The following is a 23,232-nucleotide window of genomic DNA, read 5'->3' on the forward strand; positions in this document are numbered from 1 at the left end:
CTGGAGGGGCGTGATTGGGAGGAACGGCCTCCCTGATCTGAACCCGAGCGGTGCTCTGTTATTGGACTTCTGTGCTAATCACAGTTTGGCCATAACGAACACCCTGTTCGAACATAAGAGTGTCCATAAGTGCACGTAGCACCAGGACGCTCTAGGCCGTAGGTCGATGATCGATTTTGTAATCGTATCAGCAGACCTGCGACCATATGTTCTGGACACTCGGGTAAAGAGAGGGGCTGAGCTGTCAACTGATCACCACCTGGTGGTGAGTTGGATCAGGTGGCGGGGGAAGACGCTGGACAGACCTGGTACACCTAAACGCGTAGTGAGGGTGTGCTGGGAACGTCTAGCAGAGGCCCCAGTCCGCGAGATCTTCAACGCACACCTCCGGCAGAGCTTCAACAGCATTCCGAGGGAGACTGGGGACATTGAGTCCGAATGGACCATGTTCAGCGTCTCCATTGCCGAAGCTGCTGCATTGAGCTGCGGCCGCAAGGTGGTTGGGCCTGCCGTGGTGGTAATCCCCGAACCAAATGGACACCAGAGGTGAAGGAAGCCACTAGGCTGAAGAAGGAGTCCTATCGGGCTTGGTTAGCCTGTGGGACTCCGGAGGCAGCCGACAGGTATCGACAGGCCAAGCGGAATGCGGCTCGGGCAGTGGCTGAAGCAAAAACTCGGGTGTGGGAGGAGTTCGGAGAGGCCATGGAAAAAGACTTTCGGACTGCCTCGAAGAGATTCTGGCAAACCGTCAGACGTCTCAGGAGGGGAAAGCGGTGCTCTACCTGCACTGTGTATAGTGCTGGCGGAGTGCTGCTGACGTCGACTGAGAAAATTGTCAGGCGGTGGAAGGAATACTTCGAGGACCTCCTTAATCCCACTGACACGTCTTCCGAGGAGGAAGCAGAGTCTGGGGATGAGGGGAATGACCCGCCAATTTCCGGGGGCGAGGTCACTGAGACAGTTAAACAACTCCTTGGTGGCAAAGCCCCTGGTGTTGATGAGGTCCGCCCTGAGTTCCTGAAGGCTCTGGACGTTGTAGGGCTGTCCTGGTTGACACGCCTCTGCAATGTTGCGTGGAGATCAGGGGCAGTACCTGTGGACTGGCAGACCGGGGTGGTGGTCCCCATCTTTAAGAAAGGGGACCGGAGGGTGTGTTCCAACTACAGGGGGATCACACTCCTCAGCCTCCCTGGGAAAGTCTATGCCAGGGTGCTGGAAAGGAGAGTTCGTCCGTTAGTCGAACCTCGGATACAGGAGGAACAATGCGGTTTTCGTCCTGGTCGCGGAACACTGGACCAGCTCTTTATCCTCTCCAGGATACTTGAGGGTGCATGGGAGTTTGCCCAACCAGTCTACATGTGTTTTGTGGACTTGGAGAAGGCATTCGACCGTGTCCCTCGGGGTGTCCTGTGGGAGGTGTTGCGGGAATATGGGGTGTCTGGCCCATTGCTACGGGCCATTCGATCCCTATACAACCGTTGCAAGAGCTTGGTTCGCATTGCCGGCAATAAGTCGGACTCGTTCCCGGTGGGTGATGGGCTCCGCCAGGGCTGCCCTTTGTCTCCGGTTCTGTTCATAATTTTTATGGACAGGATTTCTAGGCGCAGCCAAGTGGCGGAGGGCTTTCGCTTTGGTGGCCTCAGAATCTCATCTCTGATTTTTGCAGATGATGTGGTTCTGTTGGCTTCATCGGGTGAGGGCCTCCAGCTCGCACTGGAACGGTTCGCAGCCGAGTGTGAAGCAGCGGGAATGAGGATCAGCACCTCCAAATCTGAGGCCATGGTTCTCAGCCGGAAAAGGGTGGAGTGCCCACTCCGGGTCGGGGATGAGTTCCTGCCCCAAGTGGAGGAGTTCAAGTATCTCGGGGTCTTGTTCGCGAGTGATGGGAGAAGGGAGCCGGAGATCGACAGACGGATTGGGGCTGCAGCTGCAGTAATGCGGACGCTGCACCGGTCCGTCGTGGTGAAGAGGGAGCTGAGTGTAAAAGCGAAGCTCTCAATTTACCGGTCGATCTACGTCCCTACCCTCACCTATGGCCACGAGCTGTGGGTAGTGACCGAAAGAACGAGATCGCGGATACAAGCGGCAGAAATGAGCTTCCTCCGAAGGGTGGCTGGCCTCTCCCTTAGAGATAGGGTGAGAAGTTCGGCCATCCGGGAGGGGCTCAGAGTAGAGCAGCTGCTGCTCCACATCGAAAGGAGCCAGCTGAGGTGGTTCGGGCATCTGACAAGGATGCCCCCTGGGCGCCTCCTGGGTGAGGTGTTCCAGGCATGTCCCACCGGGAGGAGGCCCGGGGCAGACCCAGGACACGCTGGAGAGATTATATCTCTCGGCTGGCCTGGGAACGCCTTGGTATTCCCCCGGATAAGCTGGAGGAGGTGGCTGGGGAGAGGGAGGTCTGGGCCTCTTTGCTTAGGCTGCTTTGTTGCATTAGGTGATACTCATTGGGTGTCTTTCATTCTAAGACTGTGTAAGACTGGAAACTTGAAAATTGTGCACATAGGAGCTTTAGAGTAATTGTTTTTGAAATGATCAATTTGTTAAAGGAAAGAGTTTTCAGTTTACAACAATCTCAAATCATAGCTTACCGATCATCATCCTCAGCCAGTGCTACCTTCTCAAAGTGGATGTGGAGCCTCTGGCCCTCAGGGGCCTCCAGCAGCCAGTGGCAGGTTAGGTTGTTGCTGTAGTTGCTCGGAAAACCAGGAGAGACAATCCGACCAACTGTGATGTTCCTCACCAAACCTCCACAGGCAGCTGAAAAACAAGAAGGAATGGAAGTGAACATCAAATTAAACTGTGGTGGATTTCACATTATGTAGTGAATCTCAGTCAAATTTACTCGTACTGACATCATCTCATTCTCTATTACCCTAACTTAATAACCAAACTCAAACTGGTGACCATGAAAAAAAAAAACAAGAACCAGCCTAATAAGACTGCTTTTAGTATTTGAAAGCATTCAGACATTTGCCAACATCAAAATTTATTATAGCAAAAATTATTTATATTTCCCTTAATTTTAACATTATAAATTGTAAACTTGTAAAGCATAAATTTGATCCATCTACTGCATAATTTGATTATCATCATTAGTATCACACCACTGCTGCTCTGCTGTCAAGTGCTGTTACAATAATTTTAGTAAGTCAACACTTCCTGATACTGTTAGTTGTTATCAAGTAGCTAGTGTAGTACTGTTTGTACTATATTATGAAATTTCCGTTGCAGAAAAATAATGTGAATGTCTGGATGAAATAAAGCCTTTTGGGTTGTGCTAACAGCAGCCAAAGAAGAAACAATGCAAACTGGAGGTGACTACATAAAGAATACAACTGTCTAAATACACTTGTACATTTTACAATGCACAAGAAATGTAAGAAATGTGAATAGCATCAATTATTATTATGTAAAATAATTCTGTAGGAAAACCATTTAATTGCTGTCTGTCTGAGTAATTCACACTGTCAGTAGTTTTCAATTAAAACTACCTTCTACCAAGAAATGAACCTATCAACAGTAGATACACGACTTGATACAACTGCATGTAGGTGAGAAAATAGCTTTTGTTAATATTCAAGCTGTAATCAAGAATTTAGATCGTCAAGCTGTTCCTAAGACCGTGCTGTTCTGTCCTTCCTGAAATCTGCTGGCAAGACTCGCCCAGTTTGGAGGTCACAGGCCTGAGTGTTCTGATTACCATGGAGACCACTGATGCCTTTACCTTCCACATCTTTTCCAGTTACCTCTCAGCCCTTCTCAAGCTTCATGTGTCCTTTCTTCCTGATGTTGCTATCAGTTACTATTTCCACATCTATCACCAGAGATGGGCAGTAACGCGTTACTGATTACTTTTTTCAAGTAACGAGTAAAGTAAGGGATTACTATTGCAAAAACGGTAATTAGATTACCGTTACTTTCCCGTAGGAACGCTGCGTTACTGCGTTACTAAAACCGTGATTTTTTGCGAGAATGTCTCATGACAGTGACGTAAGCAAGTGCGCTGTTAGTGACAACAGCTGTGTGCAGATCAACAATGGATCACATATCGAATGTGGGAGAGAGTATGAGCGTGCAGCGTTTAAAGCGTGGAAGTACTGACCTTACTTTGAGTTTGATTCCATAAAAAGTGACAAAAACATTAGCGTCCATCGTGCGTGGGAAGAAAACTTCTTTTTACAGTGACAAAACCTAAACTTCCAAGCAAGCACCAAGTGCGCAAGGACATAATGGGAAACTCACAGAGAAACTCGTGGATTCTTCCACTGACCGCGGCACACCTGCACCAGCGTAAACCTCCGCCTACCCCACTCCTGCTTTACAGGTGAAAATAGAGCAGCAGGACCGCTGAGTCTTTGACTTTATTTATTTTCTGCTGTGTTTTACTTGCATCTATTTGAAAGACTGAGTGTAAACACAAAAAATATTTTATTTTATGTGCTGGAATGTGCAGAAAATAGATTTAAATGTTAAACTAATTTATTCAAGTCAGAGACTGTTGCATATAATTAAATTTTTGCTTGATGCATAAAGTTAAAAGATCAAAACTGATAAAACAAGTTTAAAAAAAGAGACTTTTCCATTTGATTACATTTTGTATGATGGATTATGCAGAAAAAGTAGAATTGGGCTGAAAGATCTATGGCTTTATCACCTATTCAGGTTGTAAATCGTGTTTTTAAAAAGTAACTAAGTAACTAAGTAATTAATTACTTTTGAAAATAAGTAATCACTAAAGTAACGGGATTACTTTTTTGGGGAAGTAATCAGTAATTAGTTACCGATTACTTTTTTCAAGTAACTTGATCAACACTGTCTATCACAACCTCTTCTTCTGCTTGTCCACCACTCGGTGTATCCCATTTTGACCCTGGAACTTCCAGGCCATAGATGGCATGTATGTATGTTCCTGTATGCTATCCCACCCACTCGAAACGCATATGCAATACTTCTATTAATTACTTTCTCTGACTAACTTAGACTGAGACTTGGGGCGATCGTGGCTCAAAGAGTTGGCAGCTTGTCTTGTAACCGGAAGGTTGCCGGTTCGAGCCCCGGCTCGGACAGTCTCGGTCGTTGTGTCCTTGGGCAAGACACTTCACCTACCGCCTACTGGTGATGACCAGAGGGGCCGATGGTGCGATATGGCAGCCTCGCCTCTGTCAGTCTGTCCCAGGGCAGCTGTGGCTACAACTGTAGCTGCCTCCACCAGTGTGTGAATGAATGAATGAATGAATGAATGAATAGTGGAATTGTAAAGCGCTTTGAGGGGTCCCGAAAAGCACTATATAAATGCATTATTATTATTGATACAATTAAATGTAAATAGAATGCATAAAAACAATAATTTTGCACTTTTGTTAATGTGTAAATGCTATGAAATACTTATAAAAAACCCTTTGTAACTAAAATATTGCCTGTATAATTAATTAGGTTATGTGTATAATTTCCGTCTTCAGCTGTGGCTAGTCGAAGAGTTTCGTCTGGGAAACGTTACCTAGGCACTTTGGTTCCTTCCCACTCCAGTAGGGTGTGCTAGAATTGCGGCAGGTCAACACAGAGGAACCTTGCAGCTTGTAGCCCGTCAAACAGGAGAAGAAAGCCTGCCCTCCAGAGTGGAGACTGCTCACTGATACATCACCATAGAGAGGCTGCTTGGGGAAGACACAGCTCAACATGAAGGCTGGAGAGAAAGAGGTGAAAGAGTCAGGGAAGCAGAGAGACAGCGGAAAATACACAAAAGGAGACTGAAATTAAGGTGTAAAATGTGAAATTTCAGCAAGACATGACATTTAGTTTCAGAAATTTAGACTAGTGTTTCCTGACAGTGGTGCAAGCATTATAAAAGAATCTGCTCCAAAGCCACCATCTAACCTATAACACATAACCCACTTAACACCTTTCAAAACGTTTTCACACCCTCAGTTATATGGTCTTGGTTTTGTTTGTTTTTTTGTCTCTGCAATAATACAGATAAAACCACAAATATTAGACAACCCCTATCAGCAAGCACTTGAGCAAATGTGGGAGGGAAAAACTCCCTTTAAACAGGAAGAAATTTCTGGCAAAATCAGCCTCAGGGAGGAGCAGCCATCTGGGCTAGGGCGAGGGGAGGGAGAGAGGTCAGGAGACATGTTGTGGAGGCGAGCCAGAGATTAATAATAACTCATAATTAAATGCAGAGATGGATAAACACATGGTGAGTGACAAGGGGTGAGAGAAGGAGAAATGCTGAGCATATCATGGGAAGCCCCCAACACACTACGTTTACTGCAGCATAACTAAGAGGGGATTCATGGTCACCTGATCCAGTCCTAACTTTAAGTTTTGTCAGAAAGGAAAGTTTTAAGTCTAATCTTAAAAGTTCAGAGAGAGTCAGTCTCCCAAATCGAAGCAGGATCTGGTTCCACAGAAGAGAGGCCTGAAAGCTGAAGCCTCTCCCACATGTTCTACATTTAATTACTCTAAGTAACCCAGCAGTCTGAGAGCGAAGTGCTCTATTTGGGTTTTTTGTGTCTATGAGGTCTTTATAATAAGATGGGGCCTGATAATTCAAATAATTGTATATAAGGATATGGGAGAATGTTTGTTTGAGAGGATGTTTTTGGGAGAATCTGCTCTCTCTTGCTACAGCATTTTGGTAAATGGCCTGCATTCGTATAGCACTTTACTTATTTATTTTGGATGAACTGAAGGCTTTTCCGGAAGCTTTTAGGGCAACCAGACAATAATGAATTATAATAATCCAGACTAGAAATAGTGAATGAATGAACTAGTTTTTCAGCATCACTCTGAGACAGGATATTTTTAATTTTAGAGATGTTGCACAAATGCAAGAAAGTAGTTTTCCATATTTGTTTAATATGCACACTGAAGGACATGTCCTAGTCAGTCGCTGGAGGCCAAGGTAATGCAGTCCAGAGTGATTATCTGGTTAGACGTCATATTTCTAATATTTTTAGGGCCAAGTATGATTAACTCAGTTTTATCTGAATTTAGAAGCTGAAAATTTGAGGTCATCATGAAAAGAGAAAGGTGGCTATCATCTACACAGTGGCGATACTGCATAGGGGAAGCATAAAGAAGAATCCCCATTAACATGACAGATGTCATTCAAACCATGCGGAGCAGTACCTTTAATACCTACGACATGCTGTAATCTTCCTAATAAAAGTTTACGGTCAACATTGATGAATGCTGAGGTCAAGAAGGACAAGCACTGCGACGAGTCCACTGTCAGCGGCCACAAGAAGATAAGAAAAACAATAAGCAAACTTACACTAATGTGAGGCAAATGTCCAGATATCTGACTAACAACTGAGAATTGTTTTTAAAGTGGGTGTTTTGGTTAAGCTGCTACATTTTCTCAAACACTTCTTTAAGCAATATACAATCAGATTTGTTTATAGCAGCAGCATTCTCTTACTGAAACCCCATAATAACTCATTTGCATTTCAGTTAGCTTGCTGACTGAAATTCTTGAACTATGTTCAAATATTCACATTATACTTGTCTGCATAGATTCTCATGCTGTAAAAAAGTTGCGAAAAGCTGATGAAAGCTGATTTTGTGCAAGTAAAAAGAGAAGAAAAACCCCACTGGCGCTAACTTCCTATCTTTTCAATTATTCCACTGGTATAAACAGAGGTAAATAAACCAGAAATAGTACAAAACAATGAAACACTACAGTGCCGTATCCTCCTGTGACTCCCACCCACTAGAACTTTGTGCTGGCATTTATATTAATTTCTACAAAGAACTATCACATCATTGCAAAATGCTCGGAAACATGTCCAGAGTGCCTCTCAGGTGACCAGTGAACTAACAAGTTTCTTTATAGCCCACTGACTTGTCTTCCTACAGCCTCCTGGAATTCATCCAAACATATAAATAATATACTACTGCTAAAGATTCTGATCCATCTTACTGTAATTGTGCTAGTTTTATTGTTACCCCTCGATGGCGTAGAGTAGCTCTGTTATTGATTCTGTCTGTTGAGAGCAGCACTGTGCCTCAGGTGAGGAAATATGTAGGGAGATTAAATAGGCCAATAAATGACAACCTATAACCCCAGCTGCTTCTAGTACTCTGTTAGTGCAGAGGGATGTTGCCCAGCTCTATAGTGGCTCACAAAAATAGAAATGAGTGCTGCATTGGTCTTTATAGTATTTCTTGTTTGAGCTAAAACGCAGCTGCTTAAGTCGTGTCCTCTCACTCCCTGAGCTGGTCATTAGCATGGTCAGCTGTAGCTGTTAAAACCTAGGCCAACCAAAAAACTAAAGAACTGAAAGGCTCGTGGGAGATGAGAAAAGAGATAAAGGAGCCATCATGGTAGCACTGTGGCATCATAACACTGGTGTTAGCAGGGAGCTTTCACAGAGACAAATTGTCCCCGAGGCTGCTATGTGCTACATCATTTTGCTGTGTCTTTCCAGAATTTATGGCCATTTATCATGTTTTGACTTTAATGAAACTTTACTGATATGCTCAGCTTTTATTTTTCTTTCATGTACAATGTAGCAGATCTACATGGGGATGAATGGTAAAATAAAAGATGAAAGTGCAGTGGCAATGTAAAAATAGTTCAGCTTTAATCTTGTGTTTTCACTATGTATATATGTGTGTGTGTGTGTGTGTGTGTGTGTGTGTGTGTGTGTGTGTGTGTGTGTGTGTGTGCGCGCGCGTGAGAGAGCACATATGTACACATATACGTAAGTAGGAGGTATTACTGTTTGAGCTGCTAAACCAAGTTATGAGCCCTGGACTGGCTAGAAGCCAAATATGTACAACTGCTGTGAAAAAATGTTAGCCTTTGCTGTATCTAATCAGGCCGTATGGCCACAGTGTAGATCACGAGAGAAGAGCAATAATTTCAGATGTTTAATGTTCCACTGTAGCAAGCGAATGTAAATTGAATTCATTTATTTTGAGCTTCTGATATGGCTTTGATGTGAAATGACCCAGCTCAGCTCAAACTTAGTCTCTAATCTCATTTGCTCCCTCAGAGGATTTATTTCTGCTGACCATTGCCCTCATATTACTGGAAGGAGATGACAAGCTCTACAAAGATTAATGTATGTTGCAGCTCTTTTTCTGGCTTTGCTATGGAATAGCTAGGCTCTCACAGATACAGAGTCGGTGGGCATTGCTATTCAATAATAATGGAAACTGGCAGTTATTCTCTACACATTATTTCAAGCAAACAAAACACAGTTAGCAACATCCAAATTATGTCGTATTTCACAAGGCCAACCATTAAGCCTTAATCTGGATATCAAAAAAGAAAACAAAAACAAAACAAAAAACAAAACACCAGAATCACTTTGATTAATTCAGATGTCCAGAAAAACAAATCTTGCAGTGGTGTGGTGTTTTGGTGGTGTGGCATAAGAGCCACTTCTGGCAATGAATATGCAGGAGTACTAGAGCTTAAAGCCAAATATAATATAAACTAGGTTGGACTGATGCATCTTTCTCTATTTTTAGAATAACCACAATTACCTCTGTCTGTTAACTATAATATCTAAAACTAAAGTTCCTTATGTATTGGTCATTTGCACTTAGTGGCCACCCAGTTAGGCTTCAGTGTTCAAACACGTCATTAAAGAAATAATCTCAGCTGATATAGCAAATTCAGTTTATTTCTTTATTTTAATCAATTTTGGCAATTATTTACCTATCCCATCATTGTGTGAGTAATTTGATCAGATTCAGTAAGAAGGACTAGAGGTTACAGTCCCTGATAATGCATTGCTTTAGATGGAGAGACTCTTGACGGATGGCTGTTATGAGGAAAGGCAGCCCAGAAACTTTGTCAGCAGCACGCACCATTGTGTGCCTCAACTTTCGGTCTTTTACCCAGGCTAATCTGCCATTTTCCTTCCTTGGTTAGGTTTAGGGATTAGAGATCTGATCTGGATTATCATTTTAAAATTTGGGACACATCGTCAGTAGTGGACCTTTGATTCATCGGGTGTTTCGGCCGTTATCACTAGACACCCTCATCCAAGGAGGCCCTGCCAGGGTTGATCAGGCCCTGGAGTGTGCCACTGGTTTATGTTAACTTGTTATTTCTCTTCTTCTTTCTTCTGTTTAGTTTCCTACAGTTTATTTTCTATCTATTCACTGCAACTGAGAAATAATACTTACCTCTTTACCATTAATGGAGCCTAAATTCTTCAAAGGGATAGAAAAGGTGATAGAGAGAAGTAAGACAAAAGGGACAAGATAGGAGAGAGGAGAGCCAGACGGGGGGTGCCCGGTCGTACGCAAGTTTTTGGGAGTTAGACTAAAGGACGAGGTCTGGTCGCAAAGTTGTTGTTACGATCTCTGTGGGAAAAATTGGCCTCTGATCCAAGTCCACTTGCATCTGCCAATCCCTGGCAACCTTCAGCGGGCCCAAGTCTGGGGTTGAGGGGATTGTCCTCGGCTTGTCTCCTTCCCGGACAAATGTTGATGAAAACTGACACTCCTCTTGGTTCATGAAAGGTTGAGTGATGATGGATTTTCTTTTGCACTCAACTTTCTCGGCTAGACACCCGGGAACCTGGTTGTGTCTCCATGTGTATCTGCCCTGAGTACGGCTAGTCCTACAACCAACCAAGATGTGCTTGAGTGTTGCTGGGACTGTACACAGGGGGTAGGATGGGTCCTTTCCAAACCACAGCTGCAGATTTATTGGGGAAGGTAGCAGATTGTATGTCGCTCGGATGATGAAACTTAGTCTATTAGACTCCATGCTGCAGATTTCACTCCATGAGAGTTTCCTATTTTCCACACTCTATTGTGTCATGCTGTCTCCCAACAGCATGACACAATGAAGGAATCACAAACATTTTTCTTTCTAGATGCACTTTATACAAACATTAGCACAAAATGCAAAGCTCATTGAGAATCACATTGTATATTTTGTGAAAAGTTTATTTCCCAAAACAATGGATTCAATGTGAATCTAAAGCAGCAGGCACTGTTCTGTTTGTATTAGCAGTAACTTAATCCCTCATTTTTCTGACTGTGTTTCCCGGACACTTTCCATTTTGACAAGTAGACTAAAAAGGCTGGTTCTAATATAGTGCCTTCTTTGCTTACATACCTTGCTGTATTCATCCACTCACAATAGCACTTTTCTTCTATGTCTAAGTCTTCTACATAACATTCACATTTCAATGAACTCATCACTTCAGTCCCTTGCCCGAGGATACCTTGGCATCCAGACTGGAACAGACAAGGATCGAATCACAAATGTTAATTAATTAATAACTAACTGTTACTGCCAAAATACTTTCTCAAAATTTACACTCAGTAGCAACTGTGAAATCGGTAAATGGACTGGCATACATTGGTTCACCTTGCTAGTGCTTGTAAAACAGCTAACTGATCATCTGCAGAGGACTGGTTTATTTGAAGAGTTTCAGTTTGCTGGATGCTGGATTTTTCATGCAGGGCCAAATAAGAAAGGTCAAAGGCAGGAACACAGCTGGAGGCACTGGATTTCAAAAGCATGACCTCTTTTTCTTTCATTAAAATTAAGATAATAGATTTAGATTTACTATTAGCCAAATGTGAATATAGATAAATGTTGTTAGCAGTCTGTGTCAGTTTTAACATAAAAGACTGGATGTTAAGACCTCTTACCCTCTCACCAATGTAATGAGAGGTAAGCCAAGGGTACTTCAATTTCTTTCGATCTCACCTTTCTCGACAATAAGGGTATTTATTTGTTCTGTTCTGCCCTGACATCAACCGAAGCTTTGTTGGATAGAGAATCTTGATTACAGCACAAAGTGGCTGGCAACATTAAACAGAGCGGACTATTTGAATATTGGCAAAAGGCAAACCAGTGCAGGATTATGACAGTCATAGAGCAAAAGGCGGGGTACAGCCTGAAGAGGCTGCTAATCTATTCCAGGGCTAGCATATAGAGATAGACATATTCATATCTGTGGTATGAATACAATCACTAGTTAACCTAACTTCATTCATCTTTGTGTATCATCCATCTCTCTGGTTTATTGTAGGGTATTTACCTTATAATATAAAGTGCCTTGGGGCAACGGTTATTGTGATTTGGTGCTATATAAATAAAATTTTACTGAATTTTAATTGAATCTTTGGACTGTGGGAGGAAGCCGAAGTACCTGGAGAGAACACGCTAACCCCATTCAGAAAGGCCCCAGACTTGATTTGAAATACAGGACTGGCATAATTTCTGTCTGATATAAAAAAAAATCTTATCAACAGTGACAAGGAATTTCAATATATTCAAGAAGGAGCCACCAAGAGCTAGTATAAATATATCAGAGCTAGTATAAAACACAAAGACTTTCTTCATAAGTGTTCTAACAGTATTCCAGACATTGTCTGTGCTGTCCTAATTTCACAGAGATCCACTGGGAGAAAAGTCTGTGCCTTGACAGAGAGAGCAGCAGAGAAAAACAAAGAGAAACATGGAGAAGACCTACAGTATCTGCTCTGAGAAAAATCTACAAGAGCTGCTTCCCTCTTTTCTTCACCCTCAAGAGGCGATCAACTATGATAAATAGCCAGCAGGAAGAGTTGATGAAGACACGGAAACACCCACATAGAAATCATACATAAATCAGAGGGCCACAGATGATGCAGGCTGAGCTGAATGGAAAAGAACAAGGGGAGAAACAAATTGCTGGCACACTTGGGTCTAATCCAGGGGTCGGCAACCTGCGGCTCCGGAGACGCATGCGGCTCTTTAGTCCTTATAGTGCGGCTCCGCGTGGTTTGTGAAAATAAATTAGAAGTATTTAGCTTAAGTGTATTTTATTTATGTTAGTTCTTTTTTAACTTGTAGTTCTAAATTGGAAGATGATTGTGATATTGAAATATAAAAATACAATTATATTCTTTAATTTTTTCATCGCTCAAAATAAGCGTTACACTCATGGAAGTTGGTGTACGAAATGCCGTGCATTTATCGAGACTTTCAACTCCAGGTAGGCCAGTTATGGACCTTCGGATCCACATTATGTCAGCAGCTGTTCTCCACCATGAACTGTATTAAAAACAAACACCGCTCACGCCTCACAGATGACAGCTTACAGTCCTGCGTAAAGATGAGGTTCAGGAGCAGAAGTTCCATTGTAAACATATCACGGCAGACCCGACGATGTTTGCATGAAAATGCTTTTCAGCATCTCCTTATTGACCACTTTTTACACACGATTGCTGTATACAGCCGGCTGCAGAGGCGGAGGCAGACATTTGATACACCCGGGGCTTAGCCCTAAAGGGTAGAATGCATGTGGGATTGTGGGGGGGGGGGATGACTGAGTTTTGAAACATGGACATATATATATAAAAAAAAAAACACCCAGCACGCCCCTGCGGGCGGTTTATCCTTCAAGCTCGGGTCCTCTACCAGAGGCCTGGGAGCTTGAGGGTCCTGCGCAGTATCTTAGCTGTTCCCAGGACTGCGCTCTTCTGGACAGAGATCTCCGATGTTATTCCCGGGATCTGCTGGAGCCACTCGCCTAGCTTGGGAGTCACCGCACCTAGTGCTCCGATTACCACGGGGACCACCGTTACCTTCACCCTCCACATCCTCTCGAGCTCTTCTCTGAGCCCTTGGTATTTCTCCAGCTTCTCGTGTTCCTTCTTCCTGATATTGCTGTCATTCGGAACCGCTACATCGATCACTACGGCCGTCTTCTTCTGTTTGTCTACCACCACTATGTCCGGTTGGTTAGCCACCACCATTTTGTCCGTCTGTATCTGGAAGTCCCACAGGATCTTAGCTCGGTCATTCTCCACCACCCTTGGGGGCATCTCCCATTTTGACCTCGGGACTTCTAGGTTATACTCGGCACAGATGTTCCTGTACACTATGCCGGCCACTTGGTTATGGCGTTCCATGTATGCCTTGCCTGCTAGCATCTTGCACCCTGCTGTTATGTGCTGGATTGTCTCTGGGGCATCTTTACACAGCCTGCACCTGGGGTCTTGCCTGGTGTGATAGACCCCAGCCTCTATGGATCTTGTACTCAGAGCTTGTTCTTGTGCTGCCATGATTAGTGCCTCTGTGCTGTCTTTCAGTCCAGCTTTGTCCAGCCACTGGTAGGATTTCTGGATATCAGCCACCTCCTCTATCTGCTGGTGGTACATACCGTGCAGGGGCCTGTCCTTCCATGATGGTTCCTCGTCTCCCTCCTCTTTCTTGGGTTTCTGCTGCCTGAGGTATTCACTGAGCACTCGGTATATATATATATATATATATATATATATATATATATATATATATATATATATATATATACATATATATCCAGAAGAGCGCATATATATATATCCAGAAGAGCTTCTTCCTGATATTGCTGTCATGTAGCGGTTCCGAATGACAGCAATATCAGGAAGAAGGAACACGAGAAGCTGGAGAAATACCAAGGGCTCAGAGAAGAGCTTGAGAGGATGTGGAGGGTGAAGGTAACGGTGGTCCCCGATGTAATCGGAGCACTAGGTGCGGTGACTCCCAAGCTAGGCGAGTGGCTCCAGCAGATCCCGGGAACAACATCGGAGATCTCTGTCCAGAAGAGTGCAGTCCTGGGAACAGCTAAGATACTGCGCAGGACCCTCAAGCTCCCAGGCCTCTGGTAGAGGACCCGAGCTTGAAGGATAAACCGCCCGCATGGGCGTGCTGGGTGTTTTTTTATATATATATATAATGTATAATTAGTATATATATATATATACTAATGTCGCACAACTTAGTTGTTCACACAAAGCTCCTCACCATGCATGGAGGGTTTCACCCCAAGTCCAGCACCCTGAGGCTGTACGCTAAGCGGAAGGAAAGGGGCCGGGGACTGGTGAGTGTCAGCACCACAGTCCAGGATGAGACAAGGAACATCCAAGAATACATTGGGAAGATGGCCCCAACTGACCGAGTGCTCAGTGAATACCTCAGGCAGCAGAAACCCAAGAAAGAGGAGGGAAACGAGGAACCGTCATGGAAGGACAGGCCCCTGCACGGTATGTACCACCGGCAGATAGAGGAGGTGGCTGATATCCAGAAATCCTACCAGTGGCTGGACAAAGCTGGACTGAAAGACAGCACAGAGGCACTAATCATGGCAGCACAAGAACAAGCTCTGAGCACAAGATCCATAGAGGCTGGGGTCTATCACACCAGGCAAGACCCCAGGTGCAGGCTGTGTAAAGATGCCCCAGAGACAATCCAGCACATAACAGCAGGGTGCAAGATGCTAGCAGGCAAGGCATACATGGAACGCCATAACCAAGTGGCCGGCATAGTGTACAGGAACATCTGTGCCGAGTATAACCTGGAAGTCCCGAGGTCAAAATGGGAGATGCCCCCAAGGGTGGTGGAGAATGACCGAGCTAAGATCCTGTGGGACTTCCAGATACAGACGAACAAAATGGTGGTGGCTAACCAACCGGACATAGTGGTGGTAGACAAACAGAAGAAGACGGCCGTAGTGATCGATGTAGCGGTTCCGAATGACAGCAATATCAGGAAGAAGGAACACGAGAAGCTGGAGAAATACCAAGGGCTCAGAGAAGAGCTCGAGAGGATGTGGAGGGTGAAGGTAACGGTGGTCCCCGTGGTAATCGGAGCACTAGGTGCGGTGACTCCCAAGCTAGGCGAGTGGCTCCAGCAGATCCCGGGAACAACATCGGAGATCTCTGTCCAGAAGAGCGCAGTCCTGGGAACAGCTAAGATACTGCGCAGGACCCTCAAGCTCCCAGGCCTCTGGTAGAGGACCCGAGCTTGAAGGATAAACCGCCCGCAGGGGCGTGCTGGGTGTTTTTATATATATATATATATATATATATATATATATATGTCCATGTTTATACTGGACATATATATATATCTGTACATATATATATATATATATATATATATATATATACATATATATATATATATATATATATATCGGCTTTAAAACCAAGTTAACGCTGTAAGTACAAACATCACTAATGTCACACAACTTAGTTGTTCACACAAAGCATAAAGGTAAAAAACAATATACAGTGTTATCTTCATTTTAGATGGCAAAATGTATTTGCGGCTCCCAGAGTTTTCGTTTGCGTGGAAACCGGGTTTAAATGGCTCTTTGGATGTGAAAGGTTGCTGACCCCTGGTCTAATCTATGTCACAGTCATTCCCCCACTGCCTGAGAGTCAGTGAGCCAATCAGGGGGCTTCAAACATAACTGCAACACCCACCCACACACCACCCCTCCAATCTATTTCATTTATGCTCAAAAGGCTGCAGTATGTGGACATGTTACATAGAGATCACTCTGAAGATTGCTTTTCAACTAGCCTAAACTGGTATGGAGTGCTGGATCTTCCACCCAATATTCAGTCACCCAGTTACCAGTTATACAGTTGTTGGCAATTATGCAAAATTACTCCACAAATATAGAGACCTAAGGAAGCAGCGGTTTCTTTCAAATGAAAGAGGTTCATCCTTTTCTAAAGACAAATACGGTTGGCGAATTTAACACATTTAATTGCAGTTATAGTTGATTGTCACTATATGTTCAAAGCCAAAAAAGAAGTCATAACCATGACAACAATGTCAGTCAATGTGTTGGTCACGCACCATGAGCTGGGTGTCAAAAAATGATTTTGTTTGGATTTAAATTCCAGATCAGTGAAATAAAGGCAAATGATCAAAGTCAAGGTGTTTTTGGAAGCTGCTTTGATTCAGTAAAAAAAAAAAGAAGGTTTGTTTCTTTTCTGTAAATATTTCTTTTAAATGGCCCAATGATAGTGCAAAATGTATTAATTTCACAATAAAGACTCTAAAATTGTGACAACTTTTTTTCATTCTTAGTTCAAATCATGGTTTGGATTAAACCAGATAGAAAGGTTTAGAAAACTTTCTAAGAAGCCTTTAAATCAGACCTGAACGACGCCCATGCCACAGCCAGCATTTTGGTTCTCATGCTGGGCGGTCAGGGACAATTAAGAATTTAAATCTAAAAAATTTCTTGGATCAGATTCCTTGGATTTCATGGCTTTGTCTGTGCACTGAAATGGCAAATAAACTGGTTATTACTTAACCATATGCTTTACCTGACAACTCAAAGTGCTTTTTACAACTTGCCTAATTCACACAAGCAGTTTTTTCTTTGCTTATGTGCTTTCTATCTAACATTCACACTCAGATAAATGCATCAGAGAGCAACTTGGGGTTAATAGCTTGCCTGAGAATATCTGGCAAGCAGGCTGGAGACCCCCGGGATCAAACATCATTTCCTTTGGGATTAATAAAGCGTTCTGATTCTGACACCACAACCCTTCCAATTAGTACATGACCTGCTCTACGTCCTGAGCTACAGCTGACATGTGACAACGTGACATGCACTGTCAACTATGGGACCTTATATAGACATGTGTATACTTCCAAATCATGTCCAGTCAGCTTTAACACACATGGGCTCCAATCAAGTTGTAGAAATATTTGACAGATGATCGATCAGTTAAAACAGGCTGCACCTAATTTTGAGAGTAATGGCTGGGAATATTTCTTTAAATAATATTGTGAAATGACAAAAAGTTAAACACACAAAGCACTCTGAATACTTTCTATATGCACTGTATTATACACTTGGAGGTGTTGTGTAAGTCAGTGCTTTAAATTAACCAAATTGTTGATATGGATATTTAATTTTTAATTATGCTAATGAGGCTAATAGACTTGACTTCCTTCAAAATGTGAAAGATCCCACTAACTGTTTTAATCACACACTGGATCTTGTGCTTACATATAGCTGAAATTGAAAATTTAACATCCATCTTTTGTCTGATCATTTTTGAAAACATTTAATTTCCCAATAATAGATTACACAGATACATGTTATTATAGTAGAGGTCTTTCTGAAAGTGTTGTAACTAAATAGCGAACTAACTGAAGAAGTGATCTCTCTACTATGATCTTCTTTATGCCATGTGCCAACACAATACAAAAGAGCTACCTAAATTTTACTCTCACCAAGGTTCATTGCCATCTTAATAGTTTACATTGTCACTTTATACAAGCCTGTATACTGTGGTTCCTCAGAAAAAGAAGGCAACTAATCAGAGATGCTTGACTCTTTGGTATAACTCACAAACATGGACCTCAAAGAAGAAGACATACAAAATAGAGAGGAAATGATACTGCACTCATTTCAAAGACCGGTTGGCCTGGAAAAATAGTTTGTTACTTTATAAAAATGCCCTCTGTAAAACTAGGACATCTTACTATTCATCAAATTGAGGAAAACAGGAGCACACTGTGCTGCAAGTCTTTAAAATGGATGATGTTACGAGAATGGTTCTCAGAACTGTTAATTTAATCCGAGCAAGTTTGAATCACCATCAGTTTGGTAGCTTTGTTAGTGATAAGAAGGCTGCCAAACTGATGGTCAAAGAGACTGGGCGGTTTACTAATCAAAAGTGACAACGAGTGAGTGAATTACAGGATGCAGAATGGCTGTAGGATCATGCAAAAATGTTGCAAGGTCCCAATAAAGTTGCTATGCAGGAGTACAAGATTGGATTTTCCATAAACTCAATACTCAGATATTTATTGGTGCTAAAAATTAATATTGAATTAAATAACTCATTTGCAACCGTATTGATAACAACTGTGCCGTCTTTGCCTCCTCCAGCTGACACTTCACAGAGGAGCACTGCAGGCAGTCAGACACACAGCTCCTCCACTCACTAACTGAAGTAGTTAATATTAATAACGCAGGCATGACAGAGGTGCAAATGGTTGCAGTAAAGTGCCAAAGACAGTCAGCAGCATGAAGGTATGAATGCAACAGTCCAGGGGTGGGGGGTAGATGGGGGGAGGTAGTGAACAGAGTTATGTCTTCCGGCAGCCTGGTGAATGAAGCTGTTCAGCAGTTGAAGATGTTGATGCTGTTCTAGTGAGCTGAGCCTCGAATCTTCGGTACCTCCTCCCCGAAGGCAGGAGGCTGAAGAGGGAGTGTGAAGGGTGAGAGGGTAAGGGTGCTGATGATTTTGTGGGTATGAAAATGCCCATGAGGGAGGGTAGAGAGGCACCGATGACCTTGCTGGTTGTATTCATGTTTTGCAGTCTTCCAGCAGGAGGACATGCAGCCTCCGTACCACACAGTGATGCAGTTGGTGAGGACACTCTGAAGTCTCCTGCTATGATGATGAATCCATTTGGGTGTGCTGTCTGTTGTTCACTGATACCCTGGTAGAGCTCAATGAGTGCCTGTTCCTAATGCTGATAGTAGTGATGGGAGGGATGTAAACAGCAAAGAGGATAACCAATATAAATGACCTCAGCAGGTAGAAGGATCAGCACTTAATGATAATAAACTCTGTGTGACACACACACTGTCTGGGACCCTGGACATGGGGTGTCACCATCTCTCTCTGGCTCAGGTCTTTTCCTCTTCTCTGGTCCTAGCTATTAAAACAGGTAAGGCATAACTGGGTAACTGATCCCAGCTGCCCTGCCAGCCTCCCCAGCACTGCCCCAAAATCCACTGCATCACCCTTCCTCTGCAGCGGAGTCACAGACTACACCCTGCCACATACCCCACCAACCAACTTAGGTTGGGGAGCCATCAGTGAGCGGGACAAGAAATCAGCCCCGACCGTCAGCCTATTGACCACCACAAACTTAAAAGGCTGGAGAGTCAGATACCACCAGGTGATCTGGACATTGGCACCCTTCATGTGGTGCAGCTATTGCAGTGGAACATGATCCTAACAGAGGTTGAATGAGCATCCCAGGAGGTAATAACAAAGCGAGTCAACCATCCTCAGGATTGCCAGACACTTTGCATTCTGCTTTAAAGTTTACAGAGTAAAATCCAGACTAACCTGGTTACATTTTTGAGCAATGATAATGATTTTTACACTGTAAGTCAGCAACAGTTGCATGCTAGGACTCCATCAGCAGACTGCAGTATGTAAACTGCTCATGTTGCAAACTCACAGCTAAAAGTTGAATGTCCATAGAGACTTTCCTCCATGGTAAAAGGACTGCATCACCTTCCATTCACAAGCACTGGTTAAGCCATGTCCTCATACTTCTAATGTCTTACCAGCACCCACAGCTAACCCATCTTATTAATCAGACTCCACATTCCTCACAGAGGAAATATCAATGGAAGGTTTATTTTTGATGAGTGAATGGGTGAAGAGGGAGCTGAGTGTAAAAGCGAAGCTCTCAATTTACCGGTCGATCTACGTCCCTACCCTCACCTATGGCCACGAGCTGTGGGTAGTGACCGAAAGAACGAGATCGCGGATACAAGCGGCAGAAATGAGCTTCCTCCAAAGGGTGGCTGGCCTCTCCCTTAGAGATAGGGTGAGAAGTTCGGCCATCCGGGAGGGGCTCAGAGTAGAGCCGCTGCTGCTCCACATCGAAAGGAGCCAGCTGAGGTGGTTCGGGCATCTGACAAGGATGCCCCCTGGGCGCCTCCTGGGTGAGGTGTTCCAGGCATGTCCCACCGGGAGGAGGCCCCGGGGCAGACCCAGGACACGCTGGAGAGATTATATCTCTCGGCTGGCCTGGGAACGCCTTGGTATTCCCCCGGATAAGCTGGAGGAGGTGGCTGGGGAGAGGGAGGTCTGGGCCTCTTTGCTTAGGCTGCTGCCCCCGCGACCCGGCCTCGGATAAAACGGATGAGGATGGATGGATGGATGGAGGTTTATTTTTCACTTTGGCTATGCATCTACAACATCATCTTTTGAGTTCCTGCATTGGTCTTCAAAACACCACTGCTGAAGCCCAACCATGAAAACTGATAAATAAAAAAATCATGAGGATCATACAAAGGGAAAAGGCAAATTATGCCAATGGTTTATATAATCTGAGCCAGACAGATATAGAGCCTCAGAAAGACAAGATTAACCCATATCTATGAAGGAAAAACACAAAAACTATCTGCTGCAAGAAGGTGCCATTTACAAGGTGCCATGATTGAATATAAATTAAAATAGCTTACTTCATTAGGACAACAGCACTGAATCAGACACCGTTTGTTGTGCTTTTGGAGGAGCATGAGACTCAACATGGTGACATAGGCTACTAGATAGCTGTCGGGTTGCTCACGCTGGGCAAAGTGTTAAAAGTATGGGACATGAAAAAAAGCAAGGAAAGGCTGGTGGCGCGATCCCTGGTTGCTCCAGTCTGCCATATCACTGGGCAAGATAATAAAAAACATGTGTGAATGTTGGTAGAAAGCACTCAAGTGTAAAAAAATGCTTTTGTGAATGACAAATGTTTTCTAACTTGCCTTGAATTCATGAGTAGAGCAGAAAAGCACTATATAAGAACCAGTCCATCCAAAGTGCAAAGTAAGGGTCTATTTGCACAAAAATAAAGATTAGTTACATGAATCCCATGCTTAGTTGGCTCACAGGCATCAAAGCTTTGAATCTCACTGTGAGTGCATTTATTCACACAACTGCAAAAGGCTACCTGTGATTAACATTTTTGTTTTAACACCTGCGCAACTGACCAGTATTGTTGTTTTTCATTTTCTCTTTAAAACATTTTACACTTGAACATTCACTTGTATATGTGAGATATGGCAATGCAAATGAAATTTGCCTACAAATGACTACTGAAGCTAATTTATAGCTGCTTCCTTGAGAGGAAATTGTATCTGTGAGGGAGAGGCAAAGAGGAAGACAGAGAGAGATTAGACAAGTTTGGGCCCTCTTACTGTATTATCAACATTTCATTAACAACTATATTACAATAAGAGCATCTTAAAACAGCAGGCGAAGGAATGCTGCAGATGGGAGGCACTTAAAAATATAATTTTACACATTCTCTTCATTCAGATATATATTACTAAATTTCTTTTGACCATTTTGGAAAATGTCATGAAATAGACATTTATTTAGTAACTAGAACTGAAAACTGTGGACATTTACAAAGCCAGGAATGATATTAGAGTTTAGGACAAAATGCCAAGATATCAGTGCCTCCTGGTTTAATTTTAATTATCGTTTTTCAAAAATGTGTCATCCTAGAGTCCCCTAAATCTATTATTAAAAAATACTACTAGGTCACTAAACACCTTAATACACCCTTTGGCCTTTGCAGAAGTGCAGTCAGACTACATGCTAGTGTATTTTCATGTTAAATATACAGTACATACGTCAAGCATTTGAACGCACCAATTAAAACGGCGTAAATGTAAGGGTTGCTATGGCAGACACTGCCCTAGTTTCCAGACTAAGTCTGTTAAATAAGGTTGCACACCTTCAGTTTACTGTCCTGCTCTTGACAGCCCTGCATATGTTCTTATTTATAGCACCATGAAATCGCCTTTTGCTAACAGAGATTAATGGTCTATTAGCAGTCTTGCATTTTACATGAAGTGATGAAAAATAGATACATCTTATTCTGTGCCTGGACATCAATGAAGAAACTTACAAGGGAGATTCATTTATGGCTCACTCATCAGAGCTCACTGAAAATAAATGGGCGTGACAGGCTTGCACAGGACAAGACAGTGTGGGTGGGAAATATCCTTCCATAATGAGATTCAATTTCACACAATGTCATAACTCCTGTCATGCTGGATGGGACAAGGCTATGAAATTTGAAGTCTAAATGGAAGTGGTACAGACAGCTCTGGAGAGAAAAACACTGTGCAGTGTTAACATGGGAGAAGGGGTGACCTTGGCTCAGGGGGTTGGGAAGCTCATCTGTAACCGGAAGGTTGCTGGTTCAATCCCCCTGCTCTCTGGTCGTTGTGTCCTTGGGCAAGACACTTTACCCTACCGCCTACTGGTGATGGCCAGAGGGGCCGATGACGCGATATGGCAGCCTCACTTCTGTCAGTCTGCCCCAGGGCAGCTGTGGCTACAACCGTAGCTGCCTCCACCAGTGTGTGAATGTGAGAGTGAATGAATAGTGGAATTGTAAAGTGCTTTGGGTGCCTAGAAAAGCGCTATATAAATCCAATCCATTATTATTATAAACTTTAGAATTATATATACTAAAGATATTCACGTGATCACATACAAGGGAATCCAATCCAACTGAATTCTATTCATATACCACCAAATAACAACAACAACTGCCTCAAGGCAAATGAGTTATACAAAAAATTCATTGTACAGCCTGTCTTCCTTTAGGTTGTGTAATACTTACTACAATCTGAAAGTGTGTTTATAACTTCTAAGAAGATGCTATATCTATAACATAAAATATTAGAAAACTACATGAACACTTGC

The 23,232-nt window shown here is 43.2% G+C and overlaps 1 protein-coding gene across 1 annotated transcript in view; it reads right to left on the bottom strand.

Annotated features, from left to right (window-relative positions):
* Positions 1–23,232, bottom strand: part of sez6b (seizure related 6 homolog b) — a 241,983-nt gene that overhangs the window by 34,145 nt on the left and 184,606 nt on the right. Inside the window, exons 5-6 of the mRNA XM_085369986.1 lie at positions 5,498–5,683; positions 2,589–2,757 (exon numbers count right to left, since the gene is read on the bottom strand). Coding sequence (XP_085226112.1) covers positions 2,589–2,757; positions 5,498–5,683 — 355 coding nt within the window. The remainder of the gene's footprint in view (positions 1–2,588; positions 2,758–5,497; positions 5,684–23,232) is intronic.

The sequence above is a fragment of the Diplotaxodon limnothrissa genome, linkage group LG14 (genome assembly GCF_057381915.1).
Source record: "Diplotaxodon limnothrissa isolate DT_005_m linkage group LG14, D_limnothrissa_male_GT1.1, whole genome shotgun sequence".
NCBI lineage: Eukaryota > Metazoa > Chordata > Actinopteri > Cichliformes > Cichlidae > Diplotaxodon > Diplotaxodon limnothrissa.